Source organism: Podarcis cretensis (genome assembly GCF_951804945.1).
Source record: "Podarcis cretensis genome assembly, chromosome: 1".
Taxonomy (NCBI): Eukaryota; Metazoa; Chordata; class Lepidosauria; order Squamata; family Lacertidae; genus Podarcis; species Podarcis cretensis.
In genome coordinates this window covers 106,221,391-106,240,792 of record NC_137170.1, presented here as the reverse complement: position 1 = coordinate 106,240,792, position 19,402 = coordinate 106,221,391, and the positions used below count along the sequence as shown (strand labels likewise).

General features: G+C 41.5%; 1 protein-coding gene across 50 annotated transcripts in view; it reads left to right on the top strand.

Moving 5' to 3' along the window:
• Positions 1–415: 415 nt before the first annotated feature.
• The window catches only part of NEB (nebulin), a 164,189-nt gene continuing 145,202 nt past the window's right edge, over positions 416–19,402 (top strand). For 49 of the 50 annotated variants that reach the window (XM_079992010.1, XM_079992000.1, XM_079992011.1 and 46 more), the window contains exons 1-10: positions 416–558; positions 1,213–1,309; positions 6,069–6,129; positions 11,047–11,088; positions 15,207–15,416; positions 16,015–16,122; positions 17,171–17,275; positions 17,464–17,568; positions 17,681–17,785; positions 18,203–18,307. In XM_079992010.1, the coding sequence (XP_079848136.1) occupies positions 6,097–6,129; positions 11,047–11,088; positions 15,207–15,416; positions 16,015–16,122; positions 17,171–17,275; positions 17,464–17,568; positions 17,681–17,785; positions 18,203–18,307 (813 nt within the window). In that variant the 5' untranslated portion in view covers positions 416–558; positions 1,213–1,309; positions 6,069–6,096. The remainder of the gene's footprint in view (positions 559–1,212; positions 1,310–6,068; positions 6,130–11,046; positions 11,089–15,206; positions 15,417–16,014; positions 16,123–17,170; positions 17,276–17,463; positions 17,569–17,680; positions 17,786–18,202; positions 18,308–19,402) is intronic. The other variant, XM_079991979.1, reaches the window with a different exon arrangement.

Genomic DNA, 19,402 nt, shown 5'->3' with positions numbered 1-19,402 from the left:
GGCAATGCTGAGACTAAGGATGGAGAAAGCAGCAAGAAGGTGGGCAAGTGGGGACTGACTGAGGATAGACTGAGGTTGACAAGGCACCAAGCACCCCACTCCTCATGGACTAATCTTAGGACTCCTCCCTGCCTTTGGCCACCACAAACCATGCAAAGCAGGGAAGTCACAGCGTTCTCTAGGTGGGCATTGCTCCCCGCCTGCAATATCGCCCCCAATTTTTTTGTACATATCTTGTTGCAGTAATATTACATATTTTGCCAGCAATCATAATTTGGCTGAGTTGATGCTCTTGTAATGTTTTGGTTAGAAATCAGACTAATGGCACGTATGTGCTGCTTTCCTTTGTGGCGCTGCTGAACAGGTGGCCGTCCAAAGGGTCACTTTGTATATTTAGTATCTGAAACTTGATCGAGACCGAATCTGATTGGCTGCCCCAAGAACATCATAATTTAGGAGCTGATGCATCAGATGAATGCTGCTTTTGCCCAGCGTTTCTCAGGAGGGAGGACAGTTGGAGAGGCTTTGCTGCTAAGGAAATTTATTTAAATATTGCTGGTAAGTTCATTTTTAAAATGTTGTTTCGTTTTCTATAGAATTTATCTTGGCCAACTAGCCAGTTTGTCTCTTCAAAGACGTTGTGGCCTGTTGGGACTTCCATCAGAATAAGAGCTAATAAACATTTATTTTTTGAGCATCTGTTTATTTTCAGTGAGGCAAGTCAGGAAGGGATTGTATTGGATAAGGTTTTACTGAGGAGAGATGAGGTCCTGGCTCTGTAATCTGGGGATGGTAAAATATAGGGACTTGTTAGATTAATGTTCTCCTATTTAAGTAGCTCTTGTGTTTTATTTCCTCAGAATTTTGGCGAGTTTTGTTGGTGAGGCACCACTTTTAAATCTTATTTTATTCTACCTTTAATGAAGAAAATTGGCACTAGGAAGGGACAGTGTCTAAAGAGCCTATATTTAACCCACAGTACTGGATTGCCACTTGCCTCAGAAGGAATTGCTGTTTAGCTAGCTAAACAAAACCAGCCAATCGCTCTAAGGTATTAACTTACATGGCAAATATATTTGAACTAGGAAGCAGCTGTTGCAAACCTTCATGTCCTTGCCCGCATTAGAAAAAGGGGCTGCAAACCCAGGGCACCACAGGGCCTGCTGAATTCACAGTTCTAATGAATTCATTCATTCATTTTATATTTCCCAGGTTTGAGAGGAAAAATACATAAAGAAAAGAGGCACAGAAGCAAACAATCCTTAAAGGCCAATGGTGGGAAGACAGAAGTTAACTTCATTAACTTAAGGTCATTTGAAATACATTGCTGAATTTGCACGTGTGCTGAAATTAGACTATTGTTAAAACAGCCTTGCAAGTAAGACCAAAAAAGTTATTTGTTCATAAAAACAAGTGGCTGCCATTTATATTGATGTAAATGATGGTGTGACATTGATGGTCTGAAAGAAGGAAGCAGGCTGGGAAGAAAGAACTAACTATTCTAGTTTAGATAAGCCGCCTTGGCTGGTCACCTGCAGGCGACTTATATTCGCCCTTGGTGACTAGGCAGGAGGCTTTTTCTAAGCTTGTGTAACATTACTGGGTAGGAGAATTCTCCACTCTTAAGGCCTATATCTCAAATCTTTACCAAGTATATTTGACTTCAGTAATAATAATAATAATAATAATATCATTATTTATATCCTGCCCATCTGGTAACATCATGTTCTGTGACACTTATTTTCTGGTTGCTGGAGAGAAAGTTCAAAGCGTTATGGCTGTAATCCCATGGATCAGAACTTCATGTGATATTTCCACCCAGAAAAGATTAATGTGGATTAACCACTGCTGGTGTTTTGTCTTGTGCTGGTAGCCGCTGCCAGCAGAGAGGTGCCAATTGTTTCTCTCCTCCTATAAGCTCTTGCACAAGGTAACAGATGCATGCCTGGGAATTGCTACGGGTGTGACTGAAAGTTTCCCACCAGTTCTTCAAAATAGAATCAAATTTATTATATGGGGTGCTCTGTTTGGCCAGAAACTTACTTCAAAACAGCATCTGACTTATTTTGCATGTCACAAATGTCCTAGTCACAGAAGAAAATAGACACAATTTTGAATTCACTTATTTAGGTCCACATACTTGCTTACTGGCATTCTAATAGATTAGAACTAAGTACTAGGAGAATCCTCCAGTTTGGACACCAGAAAAGCCAGTGTGATTTAGCAGTTAGAGTGTTGGACCTAGTACCTCTTGGCCATGAAACTCATTGGGTGACCTTGGGCCTAACTAACTAGAACAGTGAAATTCTGTTCCTGACTTATATAGCAGCCCTTTTGAGTGAAGAGGGCAGTGGCATCAAATCTGCAAGTCCCATCCCGGTGTCTTCACACTCACAGGAGACTTTTGAAAATTGAGGGAGAAGATCTGAAGTAAGCTTTTAGTTATATTCAACTGAATGCATTTAAAAGCTTTGATGAGATTGGGAATCCTGCATTATCAGGGTTCCTTACTGTGTTGGAGGTTTCTAAGTGCATTTAGCTCTATGTGCTTAGAACTCCTCTTTGAATTTTTCTGTCCAGTGTTGGGGTGCAGCACACAGGATGTTTGGGGCGCATGTCCCCTACATACCCCTTCTCCATCCCATGTTGCTTGTACTCTTGAATAGGCCAAAAAGTGAAAGGTAACTTTCATAATTCAACTTAGTAGCATCAGAAATATGCAAGGCTGATGTGTGGAAAGAGGACAGAGTTTCAACAATTAAAAATTGGTTGCCTAGAGCTGGGGTGGGCAGACTTCAGGCATATGAGGTCCACTGTGTGTTGGTTTTTTTTTTTTTTTACTAGAACCCAAGATCTACCAACCATATGCAAAAAATATAGGGTGGGATTAAACTAATGAGTTGTGTCAGTGGAAACGTTGTGCAAGGACTTCTGCTTCCACAGTGTGGCTTCCTTCCCCTGAACCCCTAAAATTGGGAGAACCCATGAAACAGTGTGTAGGGGGTGGGGAGAGAGGGGGGTTGTTCTGTCTGGCAAGCCAAAATGCTTGCCTTGATGGAACAATCGCCTTAGCACGCTGTTGAATTCCTCCCATGTTGTTCAAATGAAAGAACAGAGCGTACATTCTAAGCCTAGGAATTTGCTTTCAGTACCAAAACCAAACTGCTCACAGTCCATTTGCACAAAAGTCCCCTCCTGATGAGCTTTCTTCATTTCAGCACCTCATTTAGCGGGGGGGGGGGGACGGAACGGACTAAGTTAGTTATTGCTGTTGTTGAACCATTGTGTATCAAAAACCATTGCCGATCTACTACAAATCACCCAGAGATCTACCTGATATGCTTTCTGCCCAGTGCTGGTATAGACTATGGGATATAGCTGTAACTGAGAAAATTATATAGATGGAAGAACTAAGGCAATCCAGTGTCTAATTTTAAAAACAATTATGTTTTTATATAGTTTTGGAAAGACAGTTGGTAATTGTATGGTTTGGAAACGAAGTAGAAAGATGCTTTGCAATGCTTTGCAATATTGGGTTGCAGTCAACCAAGTTCTGCTCAAAGGAGACCCACTGAAATTAATGGAACCTAAATTGATCATTGGGACGCAGGTGGCGCTGTGGGTTAAAGCCTCAGCGCCTAGGACTTGCCGATCGAAAGGTCGGCGGTTCGAATCCCTGCGGCGGGGTGCGCTCCCACTGCTCGGTCCCAGCGCCTGCCAACCTAGCAGTTCGAAAGCACCTCCGGGTGCAAGTAGATAAATAGGGACCGCTTACCAGCGGGAAGGTAAACGGCGTTTCCGTGTGCGGCTCTGGTTCGCCAGAGCAGCGATGTCACACTGGCCACGTGACCTGGAAGTGTCTCCGGACAGCGCTGGCCCCTGGCCTCTTAAGTGAGATGGGCGCACAACCCCAGAGTCTGTCAAGACTGGCCCGTACGGGCAGGGGTACCTTTACCTTTACCTTTAAATTGATCATGCCCATTCATTTTAATGGGTCCGCTATGAGTAGAACTAACATGGGACCTAACTAGTAACCTTTTTTTTTCAATGATACCATATTTACTTCTTCTTTTCTCTCTCTCTCATAAGATACTGTATATTTATATTAGTATGATTTTTTTTTAAATAATATTTATTAAAGATTTTCAAATATAACAGAAAAAGAAAAACATCCAAATTTAAAACCTTATTTTCATTGGCATCTTTCCAGGACTTCCCCTCCCCTCCCCCTCTTGTATTCCAATTCTTTCAAATAGATTAAACAAATTCTTACCCCAAATTTTAAAATTATTATCATTGGCCCAATTTAAAAAAAATATTTTCCCATCCCCTAGAATCGACCTGTTCCCTTCCACGAGTTCCCGTCTTTAAAATGCAATACAGATTAAGATAAACAGAAAGATAAAAAAAAAGAATAAAATGTAATTTAACACCCTTTGGATTCCAAATTTCCCTCCCCCCTTTCCCGGTTGCGTTCCCAATGTCCATCAATGTCTACTGTCATCCTGGAGCTCCCACATCTAAACCACAGTCCTTCACCAGTCCGCTTTGCCGTCTTTTTATTAGTCTTTGCCATCTTTTAGTCATCTTTGGTTTCACATGTCCAATCTTGGAAGGAGTCTATCTTCCAACTTTGTCCAGTTCTTGTTATTCTTATTGTTCTTGTTGTTCTCTCTCCTCCTCTTTTTTTTCCCCCCTGCTCTCCTGCACAAATGTTCTAATTCCAAAAAGCTTCTAATTCCTCTGCAGAGGCTTTGTTATTCAGGAACAAAACATTACGTCAAGTCCCTTCCATTCTTCAATAGATAAATCTATTGTCTCCTTTAGTGTGTAGACCTCTGTAGACAAAATAGTGTTCCATTTCTGCAGTTTCCCAGGCGATAAAAAGTCCTATTCAAATTTGATGCCAACAATACTTGTAGTGTCCCACAGCTCCTCTAGAGGGATTATAGTAACTCAGTTTCCTTCCCGATCACACCCAACAGTCAAAGTAACTTATTATTCCTTGTTTTAAACAATTTATATCCAATTTGTAACAAATGTGACCAGCAAAGTCCTCGTAACAAAGTTCTCTTTTTGTTCTTCCGCTTTGACAGCTCCTTTGACAGCTGTAAAAACCTCTATTTCTCCTCTCCCGGCGCTCTTTCAGATAGCTCCCGGGGTTTCCGGGGGGGGGGGTTGCATTTTAATTCACATTCCACTTTTCTCCTCCAGCCCAGTCTTATAATTTTCCATCGCGAAGTTAATAACTTTATCAAAAAAAGGTTGCGCTCGATCTTAGTTGTCAAATCCTTTGCTTTAGCTCCTCTACAACAGGGGGGAGGTTGACTTCCTTTTTGCACCTCCCCCGCTCGCTCCGAATTTAAATAGAGTTTTTCCCCTTTTTTAATCCAAGTTCCAATTACTCACGGGTTATTCTTTTAAAGACCAAATTTTCAATGGAAGAAGTCAGCGCTCTCCGTCGAATGGCATGCGGCTTCACTCGGCAGGGGAAGCGGAGGACTCACAGCACCACCACCCCCGTCACCCGCTCCGCAGCCTTTAAAAAGGCTCCTTCGCGGGTCGGGGGGGCGCAAACGGTGCCCGCCGAGTCACCATGCCCATGGGTTTCAGCGCCCATGGTTTTTGAGGGTCCCCGCGTCGCCGGCGCAGTAGAACCCAGCCCCTGCCGAGCAGGCTCCCTCCGGAGCTCGGAGGGAGTCTGCAATTTGGTGATGGCGCCAACCCGGAAGTTGTATTAGTATGATATTTTAACAGCATAACAAAATCCACGCATATCCTAGTTTTGGGTGGTATCTAACTAACAAGTCTCATCAGGCAAGGATTTACACTTGTGCAATGGAGCTTTCCCCTCTCCTCATCTTGTGTGTGCCCTGTAAATCTGTTCTGGGGGGTTGGGGGAAACCCCTCAAAGAGATTTAGAGGGTGTGCAAGAGGAGAAGAGGGGGACAGGGGTAAATCCTTGCGCTGATGGGTACATTATTTGGATGCCTCTCTTTGATTGCTAATGCTCTGTGGCATTGAGTTCATTGCGCTGATGTTCATTTTTCCACCTCTCTTGTGGCCAGCGAGTAGGGGGAAAAACACTCTGCAAAGATGGAAGAAGAAGAATATGAGGAGGTTGTGGAGGTAAGACCCCAAACATTTTGACTTCCTGAATTCTTTTGTCTCGAGAAATGTGGGTTAAGTTATTGCTTAGAGGAAATACCAACAACTAATATCAAGTCAAGAACCTGAGATTAATGCTTCTAAAATGTGACTGTCTCCAGATTCAGTATTCTGACTGGCCATTTTTAGAAGTATATATGTATATGGCTGACCTCTTGCAGCTGTGAAGAAAATGCAGCATGAGAAGAAAATGATGGCAATGATGCCCATCTTGGTTTCCTCACCAACCCTTAGCCTTCAATCTGAGTTAAATATTTGGAAAAGTTCTATGTAGTTGATCATGGAATTCCCATTATTTAATGATATTATTATTGAACAGAATGGACATTAAGGTCAGTGATCTAGTTTGGCCATGGCTATTTGTTCATAGGCAGCAGGATTGTGGCTGCCTATCAAGGGCTTCCTGGATCTTTATGTAGCTTTTTAAAATCAAGTCCCAGCCATGAGTTGCAAACAACACCCATATGCAAACTCCTTGTAATCACTGGGTTTTCTCAATGGGTGTGTTTGAGAAAGGAAACATAGTTCAGAGGTAGAGAATGTGCTTTGCATGTGCAAGGTTCAAGGCCTCTCCAGGTAATAATCCTATCTTAAACCCTAGAGAAACCACGGCTAGCTAGCGTAGACAATAAATGAGCTTGATGGGCCAATGGGCCAAGACAGCTTCCTATGTGGTTTTGACTCAATGTCATCTAATACATATGAGCCATGTCCACTACCCACACCGTGCCAACAATTGGCGGTTGAAGCTCACTGTACATATTGACTGTGAGTTTGAATATGTTGTATAAAGGTTTTATAGTGTTGTGTCCAACTATGTTATATTCAAAGTAGACCTGTCAAAATCAATGGGCATGACTAACTCAAGTTTATTTCAATGTGTCTACTCTGCATATGACTTAGATACAAGCCAGTCAATTTTGCTGTAATAGTATTATCTATTGTATGTTATCGATGACAAGTGCCACAATCAAGGGTATCTTTGACCATAATATTTTCCTTTGTTGCAGTGGCAAAAGCTGTTGTATTTTTTCACATATTCATACCTTCCATGTCATAATATCTGGTATTCCTGTCTGTTCTCTCATCACTGTGTGTTTCTCATTAGACTAATAATTGTTCTCTATTTCACAGTGTCATTTTTAATTGACTTTGAATTGTGCCTATGTGGGCTTGTTTCTCCAGATGTCTGTCTCTCTTCCCCCCCATCTTTCTTGAGATATTCATAGCTGGACTAAAACATTATAAATAAAATGGCAACAATTGCATCTGGTATTAGTTTAGAGCTGCATAGCCCTTTCCAGAAACATTAAAAATAGCTCTGGTCTTCATCATTGCTTGCCAGTTATACATTACTCTCATGTTTTAACTCTGGGCGAAACAGATTCATGTTCAGAAACAAATTTAACATATTGCTGAGCAATGAAGCATTTACTCTCCAGGAGCCAAAATCCAAGGGCATGTCATGGATGATTCTTTGCGTGAACATTTTGTTTGGGACATCTGGCTCTACTGGTTTATGCAGAACCTGTAGGTCAGACATAGGAAACCTTTCTTCTTAGTAAAGGGCCTATGCTACCAATCTGAAGCCGGCCAGTAGACCACAGGGAAAAACGTATGGTTGTGCTCCTATGATGGCACACATATAGTTTCTCACAAGCTCTCTGACAACTACATGCACATCTGCTTATGAATGCCCATGCCCATGCCTATGCATATATTCTCATTTATAAATAGAATTAGTACCGCATTCCTACAGGCACATGCATACACAGTGAAGCTCTCTCCCCTCTCTCCATCTACATTCTCTCTTACTGCCAAGTACCATTGGCAGGCTGTGAAGAAAAAGCCAGGGGGAGAATTCACTCCGTCTGTTCTTGTAACCCACCCAGACACCGTGGCATTTGCAGCTTGGGAAACAAGTACATTTTTCTTCGGGAACAAAGTTATTTGCAAAAGCATTCATCAGCTGCTGGTGTTGGCAATGGTGGACTCTTCCTTTAGGTGGCGAGTTTCTTCAGACTTCGCCTTGGGCTAATGTGGTCCATGGAAATGTGAAGGGTCATAATTGGACAACGAGTCTGAGATTCTCCATCCCTGCTCTATATTCTATGGGGGGGGGGGGCTTTTAAGATCAGTTTTTAAAGACTTTCCATATCAAAGAAGAATAAAAAACAATAAAAACTCACAGCATATAAACCTAGACATTTGGTTGCAGCAAGCACACAATCCAAATGAGTCAACAATAGAAAATCACTCATAAATTGACAACCCATAAGACACAAATAATGAATAATGAATGTTCAGTTTGATGTAATGTGATTTATAATACTGAGAGCAAGTATAGCCCAGTAGAGAGGCATCTGGACTTAGCTACAAGTCTAATAATCTATTTATATCTATATCAATTTAAATGCGGGTGACCATGTCATACTGTGGATGAAAGATACAAAAATAGATCATAGTGGCTCTTGCATCATCTATAGTATATCATCAGCTATGCCTCAGTTTCACCAGAATATACCATACATGAAATTATACAAATAACTTTAAAGAGGTGTGGTAATTCTCGATGAACACTCTTGTGATATTGAGTGCAGTTTGAAACTGAGATGCACTGAGATGTTGATTAATGCAAGCCCTATCACTCAAATGTCTGAGATGATGCTGGTTGCCACTATCAATGATAGGTTTTATCTTGATAATGTTGTGGATCAGCTTTGGGAAATAATTTTGAAGGATCTTTTAAGAGTTAGAGCAGGCCCATCAGCAATATGTATACAAATTGGATTTTATACACCAAGACAGAAGTTATAAATCAGCAACGCTTGCGACAGTAAAACAAATTCAGTCCTAGGGTTGCTGACAAAAACATGTTCCAGTTAAACATTTTTGGCTCTTTCGGATCTTTGTTCAGTTTTGGACATACTTGACTGACTGCATTTGTGAGAGTCCACACTGATTCTATGTTGGTACTATGGAATGCAAATGAAAATGCAGACTAGAGAGCTATTCACATGAATAGGAGTTTGGACCTGCATAATCTGCACTGGGTAAGCTTTGAGTAGTTGTTGGCTAATTGATTTCTCTCACAGTTTTAGGGTAGCTCTTTAGCATGAAGAATGACATACTGATAGTACTAAAGGAATTTGGGCATGTTACTATTGGGATCATTTCCATGGGGATTGCCTAGAAGTTGTCATTAGATTTGATTAAGTTAACAAGATTCTGGAGGCCATGGTTTCTATTTTATTAAGTCTATGCAGTAAGGATATAATGCTTAAATTTTACATGGTGGGGCCTGATTCTTTCTTCACTGTATGGACAATAGAATACTCCAGATACATGATTAATCTTAGGGGAGATCAACCATACACCCTTTTCCTCATGAAGTCAACATGTTGATTTGGGCCTTTCAAAGGTTATTGCAGTTTCCAGATTTAAAACCTTCACCAGCAATCGGTTTTGCCATAGGGTCATTTTAAGGAAAAGGTGGAAGTGGAGTAGGCAAGCCCCAATACCAGTCCTAACTCATCCTTTTTATTTCTGGGCTGGCAAATAGATGTTGAGGCTGAACCTTTGCAGATACTGGATTTGTTCCATATGAAATATGAGTCCCTGATCCCTATGGGAACTCAGTTCAGGCCTGACATAGCCAACTGCAATACTGGATACTTCATGGAGTATTAATGAGATTAGTTCACGACAGACGTAGAAGAAATGAATCAAAGGTACAAATGTACCTTTAGGCTCATTGATCATTCATCCTGACTGTTTGCAGGGAGATTAGATGACACCAGCTATTTACTGAACATTCATTCTGATTTGTTTGTGGTTAGGTTGACCCACATTGCATCAAACAAGGGTTATCTCACACTATCCAGTGCACTTTCCTGTCACTTTCTTTATTACAAAAAAGACCAATTGGGGCGAAGGGATTGAGTTTGTGGTTCAAGAGCTCTAAACCAACTTTAATTGTGCAACCTGCTGGTATGTTTTTCTGACTATTTCCAAGAGCTGACATTTGAATCTTTCTGTGAAATACGTCTTCCTCCCCATTAAAAAAACTAGTAAGGTAAAGGTAAAGGTACCCCTGCCCGTACGGGCCAGTCTTGACAGACTCTGGGGTTGTGCGCCCATCTCACTTAAGAGGCCAGGGGCCAGCGCTGTCCGGAGACACTTCCGGGTCACGTGGCCAGCGTGACATCGCTGCTCTGGCGAGCCAGAGCCGCACACGGAAACGCCGTTTACCTTCCCGCTGGTAAGCGGTCCCTATTTATCTACTTGCTCCCGGAGGTGCTTTCGAACTGCTAGGTTGGCAGGCGCTGGGACCGAGCAGCGGGAGCGCACCCCGCCGCAGGGATTCGAACCGCCGACCTTTCGATCAGCAAGCCCTAGGCGCTGAGGCTTTAACCCACAGCGCCACCTGCGTCCCTTAAAAAAAAAAAACAACAAACTAGTACCCCATGGGAAATGGGGCTTCAGCTGAGTGTATGTGTATAGGAAACTGCAAGTGTAGCTAGAGGTATACAGTCTTGGGTCCTTAGATGGGGCTCTGTACAGTGTCCAAAACCTAAGCTGCTGGGAGACAAGGTATTTCACACTTGCTACAGCCTTTTACATATTTGTTGAGGGTGATCTGACCTTGAAAACCTACTTATGCTCATGAATTGCTCTTTGCCGCAGTGAAACAAATGTTTGTAAACCTTCACCTGTTCCTTTGCTGGTGGGAATCTTCAAGAATTTTCCAGCAGAACATTACCTCTACTACCAAAACATTTCTTCAGCCCTAATTTTTATTCTTTGAGTCAAAGGAAAAGATGTGTCTCTTTATGAATGATATTGTGAAAAATAACAAGGTCTCTCCTTTGTTTATAGTACTACATTGAAGAGGAGGTCATTGAGGGTGAACCGGGAGAGGTAAAAGCCTCTGCTTTATGCGCAAACCCCTTGTTTCGTTATTTTTAATGCTTTTTCAGGGTTTTATGTGTTCCCACATAATAATCCACTAGGATGTGAAATTCATCCAGTACCCCGTAGAACTGCGTGACCAATGACTTAATCAAGAAATATGGCTTGATTATTAACGCAGAATATTAACACAATATTCAAATAAGTACTTTTCTCCCCTGATGCTGTGTGGATGGCATTAATTTGCAAAGGGCTCTAATGGCATTGTATTCTTTAGCTCCTGTGGTTGTTATTATGCTCAGTGCTTTGTAAGCTATTAGATTAGGTTTTTCTTGCTTCCCTTTGGGCGGATGCAGATTCAGAGTACAATCTGCATCCCAGAAAAATCACTAACTAATATTTCATGGGCTTTAGTGGTTATGACTATACCTCTCACGTTGATATCATGATAGCGGTGCTTCAGTTTACAGAGAACAGTGAACAGTACTCCTTAAGAACCACGAAATGAAAAATGTCATTTAAAAGAGGAATGGAATAGATTCAAAATAAGAGATGTACCAAAGTCTTCTTCCTGCCTACTTTTATACCTGTACACATCAGTCCTGTATCCATTCATTTTGTGGTGTCACCCATTTTCATCATGCACGCCCCAATCTTGCGTTCCTATCTTTTGTTTCTTGTTTATGTGATGGCGCATCTTCATGAAATTACTGCAGAATTTATAAAAAAAGAATATGATTTAATTGATTCTCCAAATGTTTCTGTTTTAAATCTTTACAAGATGAAATATTTCTTCAGGCTTTCAGTAACATGTGGAGAGGGTGGTAGAGTTCTGCAAGTAAAACAGAATCTATAAAATAAGAACAACACAAAATAAGCTAATATGCATGAAAATTTCTCCACTTACAGAAAGCTCTGTAGCTTATACAGGCTAGTTGAATCTGCCTGAGATGTTATCCTAAAGCAGACATGTTTTTATAATCCACTGCTAGCTGCACCGAGGTTATTTTTGTTTCCTATGATGGGTTGTCACTTTTAGAAAAAATAAAGTACTTTATAAAAAAGTTTAACAATAGATACTTAAAATAATTTCTGAAATTTAGTTTATTGCTGTTTTTATATAGAATCTAACCATGTTTAAAACATGAGTATCAGTGTAAGCAACAACAACAAAAAGCTAATATGTTGTGTACTATATATATCTATCACTTTCAGGTAAATTATATATATGCTGCTTCAGTTTTATGAAGTAAAGTTAGCCATATATATATATATATATATATATATATATATATATATAATGACCTCATATACATCTTGCAGAGACACTGATTATTCTTGTTTAGCAATTCTCTGATCATGTATTCTGGTGTAATCTCACTCATTTTAATCTTACTAAAGGTTCTTCCAAAGTATAACAGTTTTAAGAGTGTTTCTGCCCTCTGAGGCTACCCCTTCACTGATCCACATTCAAAACTCCTCTTGACGTCAGTGGGAGTTCTCTGTATGCAATGGTGGTGCGAAAAACTCTTGTGAAATCCAACCCCGGCGGTGAATAACCAGAAACCTTTATTTAGAAAACAGTCAACCTTTTGAACAGCCAACCTGTTTCTCATGGAAACAGCTTGGGTGATGTGTGTCATGTTAATATAATAAGCACATTAAGGCATTCCTCAAATGGAAGGGGGACTTATATGGGGGGGGGGGCAATGTAATAATAATAATAATAATTATTATTATTATTATTATTATTATTATTATTTCATTATTTATACTCAGCCCATCTGGCTGCAGTGTCATACCTCATTGTCCTGCACCGCAGCATTGCTAACTCATGGCTGATGCTTCCCATCAGTCCTATTTGACACATTCACACACAAAATGTGAACCAAAATATTTGTGAATACCCTGAAAATTCTAGCAGTGATCTCTGCAGTCATGGTGATAGATTCTGCAGCTTCTGAATGAATTGACCCTACAAAAGCTATTGTAAATACACTGTCTGGATAGGGTGGCCACTTATAAATCTCCTTACAAAAGAACAAATACACCACCATAAAAGAGGGCAAAAGGGCACCTATTTGCATAACATTTGCATATGATAATTTATATGTGTAAATTTGATGCAAATTCAAAAAATAATACTGCAATTTAAATAGAAAAGAATAACATCTCACCACTGTGGGGAAGATTGTGACCAGGTGACCTGTGCAGATGCTAACTCAGGCTTCCTCAAACTCTTCCCTCCAGATGTTTTGAGACTACAGTTCCCATCATCCCTGACCATTGGTCCTGCTAGCTAGGGATCATGGGAGTTGTAGGCCAAAAACATATGGCGGGCCAAGTTTGAGGAAGCCTATGCTAACTGGTGATGGTCTTTTTAATGCTCCCCCTCTACACAGGTCTTTCTTTAAACCACAGATGGAATGGATAGAAATGTCCTCTGTCAAGCCTTCAAACAAAGGACTGCCCTCTGTAGGGCACATGGACGCACTACCCCAAACATATGGTCGCCACAGATTCCTCCCATCCAATCTCCCCCCCCCCCACTCCCCAATTAGTACAATTGCATGTTTAGATTTTTACTCCATGCTGCATATGGAGAGGAAAGCTAGGGCTGGGAGCTGTCCATTGAAAATGGAAACCTGGGTCTACGGCAGTCCACATCGGTAACGTTGATTTTTTGCCAATTTTGTAGCAATTTTAATTTTTATTTTATCTTGGGGGGGGGGGGAAGCGCTGAACAGCTTTTGTGTCCACATTTTCACTTTTTGAAATATGGCAACCCTAGGAAAGCTGTTTACAAGACTTATCCCAAATGTGTTAACTCAGTAAGTCCTTTCAACCACCACACAGGTACATTAGGTTATTTTATATTTTGTGAGGAAACGGTGCAAACAACAGTCAGTACAATACATTGTTGGGGTGAGGCTTAATACTTTAATTTTGCAGTATGCATGAAAACTGTTAGAGACTCTTTATGAACAGGCCCATGTGTATCTGGCTTGCGCTGATCTTGAAATGCAGAGACCTGATTCACATATCACATTAACCCATGGTTAAAATAATGTTTTAACCTTATTTTAACCATAGTTAAAATATGAAACCGTGGGTGCTTCGCTCCCCTCCTGCTCCTGCAGCGCTACTGGGAAGCGAGTCACGATGGGGCTTGTTGTGTAGTCCAAACCTGCACTTGTGGTTTCTTTCCCCCCAGACAAATCACTAGGGGTAAACCAAACACCAGACCATGGTTTGTTCCCTAGCAGCATGACGGAAGTAGAAGTAAAGGCAGAGTGCAACCAGGAGCGGAGGAAGGGGGCGGTGGGGTGGGCCTCCCCAGGTGTCATCATTGGGGGGTGACATTCGGCGCTCCGTCTGCCCATGACTCCCAAGCCTACTACGAGCCGACAGGGGAAGGGCGGAGCTGCGCCGACTTGCCAGTGGCCTTCTCCCCCCTTCCCCCTTCATTCTGATAGCTCAGGGGAGGCTTGGGAGTCACAGGTGGGTGGCGTGCCATTGCCCCCCGCTCCCAGGCTATTTCCGGGGGGGGGGAGCCTCCCCCAAGCTGTCAAAAGGAAGAGGGAAGTGAGGAAGGCTGCTGACAAAGCGGCACAGCTCCCTCCTTCCCGCCCAGGAAGCAGCCCGCCATGCACCGTTCGCTCCGCCCTCCTGGGTGTCTTGCCCCCTGGGACGCTCCCTGCTGGTGGCACCTCCCTGAGACACTCACCCCGCCCCCATGGATGCTTGCCCCGCCTCTGTGGCCCCATCCCCAGGTGCACAGCATGTGTGCCACTCCGGGGGCAGGAGCAGCTAGCTCCACCTCTGAGTGCAACACCTTTAATTTCAGCAGCCAGCAGACTTCTTGTTTACATTAAACCATGGTTTGTTCTAACTATAATTTAATGTGACATGAGGACCAGGCCACTGTATATTATAGAAACTTTTAAAAATATAAATGAAGAGGAGATAAAAGTTTGGTTGGTTGCAAGTTGCTTTGAGTTGCCCTGGGCTAGAAAAAGCGACTAACAAATTTAATATTAAACCATAAAGTGATGATAGTAATAAAAGGTTCTACAGCTATTCCAAGGTGCTAATTGAAACCCATAATACTTCCCCCACATTCCTAGATAATTACGGAGATCACGGAGACAACATACACCACTGGATCTGGTCCTCATACGGTAACCACTACAAAGCATACTACTGAAACCATGGACACCGCTCACAAGGCCTCTCCTCCTGTCAGAAAAAAGGTTGTACGGAAAAAAGTGGACACGTCAAAGTTTATGACACCTTACCTGGATCACAGTTCGAAAATGCAGAAGCTCTTCAGTAACGTAAGTCAAAAGTTGTTTCTAACATCTCCCGTTTGAAGCAATTGAGTCCCAAGTTTGGCTAAGTCCAAACTTTCAGAGGTTTTATATTTGCGTTGTACATGCTTGGTTTTTTAAAAAAATATCTCAGTTGTTTTCAATTTAGAAATCTTTGCTTTTTTAAAAAATGAATATTATAGCTAACAACATTACAAATGACGCTCACCTGTTCTTTTCAGTGTAGTAAATATTGGTAACCATGATTTATCCACTCTAAGAGTATGGAAGGAGGGAGGCGGTCTGGCCTCCCCTCCATAGAGCTAATTTCAAAATAATATTGGCACCCGCACAGCATTTCCATCCCTGCCATAAAGCCTAAAATTTGATGAACGAAATTAATTTCTGCCCCCCAGAGCACTACATAGGTTGCCTCTTCCTGCTGTAAACTATCTTTCACACTAGGCTTGTATTTCTCTCCTTAGGGGTACATAGAATGTCTCTATAAATACCACTTAAAATCTTCAGATGAAAGTACTTCCACATCACAGTTTCCAGAGGATTCACAATAAGAGCTTGATAGCATGTTGACTCTGTCCTCATTTTGCTCTGTTTTCCCTTCCAGAACAAGTACAAAGAGAAGTTTGAGAAGGAGAGAGGGAAGCCATATGCAATCACAAGTGACACCCCTGAACTTCGAAGAATCAAGAAAGCCCAGGACCAGCTCAGTGAGGTAAGTGCCAGGGCTGTCAGAGCATTTAAGCAGTGAGCTGTGCCTCTCTGAAGCTATTTTAATTCTAGCGAGGAAGGCAGGAGCCACACGGATAAAGTTACAGTAAGCCAATCTGGAACCTTAGAAGAAATGTTGCTAAGATTCTTGGCATAGCAAAATGCAGACTCGGCATCAAGCTAGAAATTCTAGGATTCAGATTAAACGCCTAGATACCTGTGAGTCAAGGAGGGAGGAATAATAGCTTTTTTGACCAGCGACACCCACAGACCTACCTACCCACCTACAAACATACACATGTTCTTATTCAATAAAGGAAATGTGGGCATTGAGGCATTGTGGTCCAAGATTGGCAAACACAGGACGGGTGCTGATGTGCACTCAGATTACTCACCTGCATTGAGATGCACATTTATACCTGGGCATCTCTGATGAAGCCTCCACTTTCACTTAATGGTATAGTTGGAAGTCGATATTTCCAGCTGCTTAAAATGTCCGCGCTCGTAAAACATGGTGATGCATGTATCTGTTTTTTTGTTTTTGTTTCATTGAGTTATGTTGCAAATACATACAGATCAAAACTTTTAAATGTGAACAGAAGAAAAATAATTTTAAAAGGTTACAAAGAAAAGAAAGAAAAGGAAAAGAAAGAAGAAAAGCAGAAATTTAAATAAATTACATAAACTAATACAATTAAATCTTAATGAAGATAAGAAAAAATCATAGATGGAACAGCGTTAATTCATTCATTATTAAACTAAGACTTTGCAAACCAAATACATACACTTTAAACTGTTACCTCTTGTATATCGTCTGTTTTCCTAAGAAGCTAACACTTCTTAGGTATTTCATTTTTCATGTTCTTTTGTTCTTTGGACTTCCGTCAGTCTCACAACACTTTAATTCCTAATTAAAACCAACTTAATTTCAGTACATCCCTCATCTTGGTATCAGGGAGCTTTTTACCTTTGCAGTGTTATTCTAGACACATGTATCTGTTATATATGCTGTTAATTATGGGTTCCCTATTCTGTATATGTGGTTTCTGTAGGTTAAATATCGCATGGCTGGTGAAGCGGCAAAGACTAACTGTCACGTGGATGGACAAGCAAGAGACATAGAACACGCAAAGAAGGTCTCCCAGCAAGTTAGCAAGGTAAGTCCGATAAACAGGGAGGGGGCAGATATGGTGAATCTCTCTGGGGAGTAAATTCCACATTTGTGAAGCTACCACTGAATTTATTCTTCTTCTTTAGGGGATATTTGGCTGTAAATGTCCAGAGCATAGGCTTTAGGTGAACAAACAGAGGTGCTTCCCTTAACCTTGCTGGTTTGTCTCTCTAGGTGTTATACAAACAGAACTGGGAAGAGAATAAGGAAAAGTACCTGCTCCCCCCTGATGCTCCCGAGTTTGTGCAGGCTGTAAAAGCTTCTGAAATGTACAGCAAGGTAGGCCAGGCCCCGAAAGGCCCTGAATTATTTCCCCATTCATTTGGTGCCTCCTTCATTCAGCTTATGTTTCCCAAATGGAACGTGTTGTTATTGCTTCCCTTTCTCTAAGAAACGATACACTGAAGACTGGGAAGCGGACAAAGCATTATTCTACCCTTATGACGACAGCCCCGAACTAAGGAGAGTAGCACAGGCGCAAAAGTCCCTCAGTGATGTAAGTACCGAGATCCTGCTAGTGCATTGTGGACCTGTGTTGTTGGATAAGGAAGTCCGTGTTTAACATGCTTCAGGCGGCAAACACTTGATAGGATCATTAAGATATTTTAGTCAGCATGAGGGTGTGGGTGGGTATTTTCTTCCTAAGCTGAAATGTAAGGATAACAACTTGTCCTTCAAGCAGCATGCAGCTGCAATCCTAAGCACATTTGCTCCCTGACATTACTGAGACTTACTTCAGAGTAAACCAGTTTAGGATTGCCAAACACTATAGAGCAGTGGTGCTAATTTGATTGCCTTTATTTTACTAGTGAGTGCAAGCTAGCTCCTCTGTGAATAGCCGTGTTAAGAGAAAGCAAGAGTGAATGTCTTCCTTGTTGAAACAAGCAGGTCTTGTCTGTCCCTGTTATTTCAGATTGTCTACAAAAAGGGGCACGATGAACGCAAAGCTAAATACACTTCTCTGCCAGACCCACCTGATGTGGAGCTTGCCAGGAAAGTGACCCGACAGCTCAGTGATGTGAGTATACTGTAGTGTTAATTCTTAGCATAGAGGGCAGGGAAAATACCAAGTGCTGTAAAAGGCAAAGCTATGCTTACCATGTGGCCTTCTGCAGTCATTCTGGCCCCATCTCGATTTCCTGTTGAATCTTACCTCTCCCTCTCTTCCACCCTCTTTTTACATCAGTGGAGACTGCTATTGTACTCAGGTCCTGCTTGCCAGCTTCCCATGGACTGTCTATACACCATATATTTAAAGTCCATGACTATCACCAAAGAATCTTGGGAACTGCAGTTCACCCCACACAGAGGTACAATTCCCAGCACCCCAAACAAACAACAGTTCCCAGGATGCTTTGAAGGAAGTAATGGTGTGTACCCAGCCTTGATTCACTACTACGAGAACTGGATCTGATCTAGCAGGGTTTTTCTCATTTATATTAAGCATTAAAAAAATAACTACCCATCTGATTCGTGTTTGATAGTACCACTGGTCCTGCTAGCTAGGGATGATGGGAATTGTAGTCCAAAACAGACCCATTTTGAATCTTTCTAAGTTGGTGGCCATCTGGTGGCAGAGAATTCCATAGTTTAACTATACGTTGTGTGAATAAGTGTTTCCTCTTGAATATTTTACCATTCAACTTCATTATAAGAGCCTTGCTGGATCAGACCAAAGACAAATTAGGCAATCTATTGTGTGAGGTAATTCAGTTAGGAAACCTCTGCTGAAGAGACCTAAAATGCTAAAAAAATAAAAATAAATGTGCCTCTCCATTCCATTTCCATACAAAATAATGCTTCACAGACTTGGGAAATGTGACGGCAAACAGAATGCCCATATCTGATTTCATGCGTTGAATTAATTGCACAACTGATGAATTCCACAACCATGAAGCATGACTAATAAAGTTGATATTTAGGTATAATTAATCTAGTACCACGATGGAAAGAAGAGGGATGAAATTAATGTGGTCGTGTAATTTGTTGTAAATAGCCAGTAAATGAAACTCAGAACCAAAGCAGATTGTGATAACAAAAATAATGTCTGACCCCCTCATTTACGTTAGTCATGAATTGCTGCATTTTTCATTGTTCTCTTCCTTTAATGGAA